Source organism: Clupea harengus, chromosome 23 (assembly GCF_900700415.2).
Source record: "Clupea harengus chromosome 23, Ch_v2.0.2, whole genome shotgun sequence".
Taxonomy (NCBI): Eukaryota; Metazoa; Chordata; class Actinopteri; order Clupeiformes; family Clupeidae; genus Clupea; species Clupea harengus.
In genome coordinates, this window is record NC_045174.1 from 24,562,572 (window position 1) to 24,567,571 (window position 5,000).

The 5,000-nt window shown below is 45.4% G+C and overlaps 1 protein-coding gene across 1 annotated transcript in view; it reads left to right on the forward strand.

Annotated features, from left to right (window-relative positions):
* Window positions 1–5,000, forward strand: part of hirip3 (HIRA interacting protein 3) — an 11,285-nt gene that overhangs the window by 626 nt on the left and 5,659 nt on the right. Inside the window, exons 2-3 of the mRNA XM_042703194.1 lie at window positions 782–902; window positions 3,186–3,441. Coding sequence (XP_042559128.1) covers window positions 782–902; window positions 3,186–3,441 — 377 coding nt within the window. The remainder of the gene's footprint in view (window positions 1–781; window positions 903–3,185; window positions 3,442–5,000) is intronic.

Genomic DNA, 5,000 nt, shown 5'->3' on the forward strand with positions numbered 1-5,000 from the left:
AACCTGGTTAGTCTGCTGGAGAACATCAGTCAGCGCCTAGAGGGTCGCCCTCATGCCCAGGACCATACACCCAGGGCCGGTCCTAACCCTAACCCACACACCCACAGGGCCGGTCCTAACCCTAACCCATACACCCAGGGCCGGTCCTTCCTACAAGCGACCATAGGCCCTCAGAAGTTCAGCTGTGCCGCAATTTGCGTAATTTTCGTTGTGACATGAAATTGAAATTTGAGTAATTATAACGACGTTACTTTTGGTGTAGCGAGCTAGCCAGTTTAATTAGACATGATTCAACTTATCAAGAGCTATGCATCTTGGAATGAAAAAAGTATGTCAGGCTGTCCAAATACACTGTCTATGAGAGCGTGCTTACATTCTCAACATTAGGCAGCTAACCTGTGGAACAGCCAATCAAAAGCAGGCAATTAGAGAGGCGAGCTCAGTGGATTGGTAAACTATTTGAATTCAATAAAGCGTTAATTACTTGCATGTATTGTATCGTTATGTCATTGCGATTTGTCAGTAGCATATTCTCACGGCCAGCAGAGAGGTGTGTGTGTGTGTGTGTGTGTGTGTGCTTTAGACATGGACAGGCAGACAGCTGTGTGTGTGTGTGTGTGTGTGTGTGTGTGTGTGTGTGTGTGTGTGTGTGTGTGTGTGTGTGTGTGTGTGTGTGTGTGTGTGTGTGTGTGTGTGTGTGTGTGTGGAGGTGTCTCTGTCTGGACCGTGTTTCAGATAAACTGAGGTGTGTGTGTGTGTGTGTGTGTGTGTGTACACCCAGCACCCTGACTCTGGGCATCTTGCGGAGGCGGTACATGCAGCATGTGGGCGTGGCCAAACTGAGCCCAGAGCAGCGTCAGATACTGAAGCACGTGGTGGAGGCGGAGCTTATCATCATGCAGGTGAGTTTAGTGGGCGGGGCCTCATCATGGAGGTGCCACATTGCCTCTGTCTCCCGGTCGTGCCGCTTTGTGTTCTGTGATGAATACATGTTCCAGGGTGCAGTGTTCTGTGATGAATACATGTTCCAGGGTTCAGTCCCACTCTGTTAGATATGAAATTTCTTTATTAGGCATCAGTGAAGCTCAACAGTTAAAAATCTGTGTGTGTGTGTGTGTGTGTGTGTGTGTGTGTGTGTAGGACATGAATGCTAAGAGTGCGCTGTCAGAGAGCGCAGCCACAGGAGAGAGACGCCACACACACACACCCCCCAAACGCAAGAGAGAAGAGGAAGAGGAGGAGGAGGAGGAGACCACTACAAAAGCCAAGACGAAGAAATCACGGCTAGAGAAATCCCCTGGTAGAGTGTGTGTGTGTGTGTGTGTGAGAGAGAGTGCGAGTGCGGGTGGTTAGAACTACAGTGTAGCGTGTGTGTGTGTGTGTGTGTGTGTGTGTATATCTACAGTGTGACGTGTGTGTGTGTGTATATCTACAGTGTGTGTGCCGTGTGTGTGTGTATATCTACAGTGTGTGTGTGCCGTGTGTGTGTGTATATATCTACAGTGTGTGTGTGTGTGTGTCAGTGTTAATTTCGTTGACGAAAACTATGACGAAAAATATTCGTTAACGACCTTTTTCCCGGGACTAAGACGAGACTAAGACGTGACGAAAACGGATCTTTATAAATAAAAACTATGACTAAATCTATTTTAACTTTCGTTGACGAGACGAGACGAGACGAAAATGTTGGTGGTTGACTAAATCACAATTGTTTTGTTTTTTTCTAAACTTGTATGCACATCATTGGTTGAATGTTGCCCGGTCCTGTATCTATCCCTCCTCCACTCCCTGAGATGGCCAGACATGCAAGTGACGCCCTATGGCTGAACGTTATGATGGCTGAAGTTCAAGCACTCGGTACTGGAAGACAAATAAGAATAGATATCTGGACAGTCTTAAATTATAACTTGACAGAAAATAAAACACAATGCACCGCAATAACCGGAGAGAAACCGTGTGGCTTCAAAATAGATGGGAAGAACACAACAAGAGGCACCTGAAAGCGCACAAGACAACCCTGCCATTTATGCCAAGGTAAATTAGCTAGTAACTGTCAATGATAATTAGCTAATGTTAACTAGTTATTCGAATATATTAGCCAACGTTAAGTTAACTTCAAAGGGGCAGTCGAGTGTATAGGTTGTGTCAGCTTGGATAACTAGCGAGTCATTTTCGATTGAAACCTCCCGTTTGGCTTGGCAAATGAGTTCCAAAACTTTTAGCTAGCTAACGTTGGCTAACTATGAGGTAGCATAGCTAAGTTATACTAGCTATCGATAACTAGCTAGTAAACACATTGCAGAATGGACTATAGGACAGGCCACGCATGACATTAATCAAGAAAAAATAAATGAATATGTGATTGGTTTACATATCCTTGTCTATTTATGCAATTGTTATTAGCACTACTTTCAACTCTCAAACTATCCGTCTAGCTAAATACTGTATGTTGGTTATCAGATTGCACAGCAATTCATATGGAGGATATGTGGTTGATTTAACTAAGGCCAGGTAGGCATAGTAGTTGTATTGTGTTATCAGATCATTTGAATCTTCAAAATCTAGACTTGATATTCTCTTATATTTTAATGATAATACTGTTAATTAAGTATTGCCTTAAAATTATTATTTACATTGAATTCATTGGAATTCAGCTGTAGGCATAGGAGATCTGTATCTTAGAGACTAATTGCATCCACAGTTTACGTACTGCAAGCTTGACTATTATGCAGTTGTAGACACAACACAAGGGGTCCCCGGGCCTGAGAAGGGATGGAAAGGAGTTTAATGTGACTATAAGATGGACTTAATTTTTAGTTTAATGTGACTAAAACTAGACTTAAATGTAATGAGACTTCGTCGACTAAAACTAGACTAAAATGTTCTGAGTTTTCGTCGACGAAAACTAGACTAAAACTAAGCAGGATAAAAATGACTAAAAGTGACTAAAACTAATATGCATTTTCGTCTAAAGACTAAGACTAAATCTAAAATAGCTGCCAAAATTAACACTGGTGTGTGTGTATATATCTACAGTGTGTGTGTGTGTGTATATATCTACCGTGTGTGTGTGTGTGTGTGTGTGAATGTTTGGACTCTTCTCTCCAGAGCGCTCGAGGGAGGAAGAGAAGAAGGGAGAGGAAGACGAGGATGATGATGATGAGGATGAAGATCACGAAGAGGAGGGCCGTGCAGATTCAGGAGGAGGAGGAGGAAGAGTCCCACAGGCGTCCAGCGAGGAGGAGGAGGAGGAGGAAGAGGAGGAGCGTCCGCTGAAGGTGAAGAAGCAGAAGAAAAGGAGGAGGAGGAAGCCTCAACAAAGACCCAAGCAACCAATCAGCTGTGCGAGCGACAGTGAGGACCAATCAGAAGAGGAGGAGGAGACGATGAAGCAGGAAGAAGACGCCTCCTCTGATGAGGAAGAAACACCTGCAAGGAAAGGTCTGTGTCTGTCTGTCTGTCTGTCTGTCTGTCTGTCTGTCTGTCTGTCTGTCTGTCTGTCTGTCTGTCTGTGTCTGTCTGTCTGTCTGTCTGTCTGTGTCTCTGTGTCTGTCTGTCTGTCTGTCTGTCTGTGTCTGTCTGTCTGTCTGTCTGTGTCTGTCTGCCTGTGTCTGTCTGTCTGTCTGTCTGTCTGTCTGTCTGTCTGTGTCTGTCTGTGTCTCTGTCTGTCTGTCTGTCTGTCTGTGTCTGTCTGTCTGTCTGTCTGTCTGTGTCTGTCTGCCTGTGTCTGTCTGTCTGTCTGTCTGTCTGTCTCTCTGTCTGTCTGTCTCTGTCTGTCTGTGTCTCTGTGTCTCTGTCTGTCTGTCTGTCTGTCTGTCTGTCTGTCTGTCTCTCTGTCTGTCTGTCTGTCTGTCTGTCTGTCTCTCTGTCTGTCTGTCTGTCTGTCTGTCTGTGTCTCTGTCTGTCTGTCTGTGTCTCTGTCTGTCTCTCTGTCTGTCTGTCTGTCTGTGTCTCTGTGTCTGTCTGTCTGTGTCTCTGTCTGTCTGTCTGTGTCTCTGTGTCTGTCTGTCTGTCTGTCTGTGTCTCTGTCTGTGTCTCTGTGTCTGTCTGTCTATCTGCCTGTGTGTCTGTGTCTGTCTGCCTGTCTGTCTGTCTGTTGTCTGTCTCTCTGCCTGTTTGCCTGTCTGTCTGTGTCTGTCTGTGTCTCCGTCTCTGTCTGTCTCCCTGTCTGTCTGTCTGCCTGTCTGTCTCTGCCTGTCTGTCTGTCTGTCTGTCTGTCTGTCTGTCTGTCTGTGTGCCTGCCTGCCTGTCTGTCTGTCTGTCTCTGTCTGCCTGTCTGTGTCTCTGTCTGTCTGTCTGTCTGTCTCTGTGTCTGTCTGCCTGTCTGTGTGCCTGCCTGTCTGTCTGTCTGCCTGTCTGTCTGTCTGTCTGCCTGTGTCTCTGTCTGTCTGCCTGTGTCTCTGTGTGCCTGTCTGTCTGTCTGTCTGCCTGTCTGTCTGTCTGCCTGCCTGTCTGCCTGCCTGCCTGTCTGTCTGTGTCTCTGTCTCTGTCTGTCTGTCTGTCTGTCTGCCTGTCTGTGTCTGTCTGTCTGTCTGTCTGTCTGTCTGTGTCTCTGTCTCTGTCTGTCTGTCTGTGTGCTTGTTGTAAACGTTAATGTTATTGTATGTGGAGTACAGATGTACACCTTTGCTTTGCGATATTTTGCGCACGCAATTATATCGATACAGTAGCGCAAAGTATTGCAATATTTAATTATATAATTATGTGTTTTACTTTCGGGTTTTCTCCGTTGTTTTTCTCAGAGTTTACTCTGATAATATTACATTTGCATATTACATCCACAAGGTGGCGCTTGTTGCGGTGCTTTGTTGTCGTGCATTCAACAGCAAATTCAAAAGAAAATGGCTTCATCCTCACAACCGGTTGTACACGGTTTGTATCAATGTAATGTTAGCGAATGGGGGGTGAGAAGCATACCTTTCAGCGTCGTTTGAAGCGTACCTTTTAGCTACGGCATTGGTCTCCCATTATTGATCACTTTACGTTTTGTTGGAAAGTCC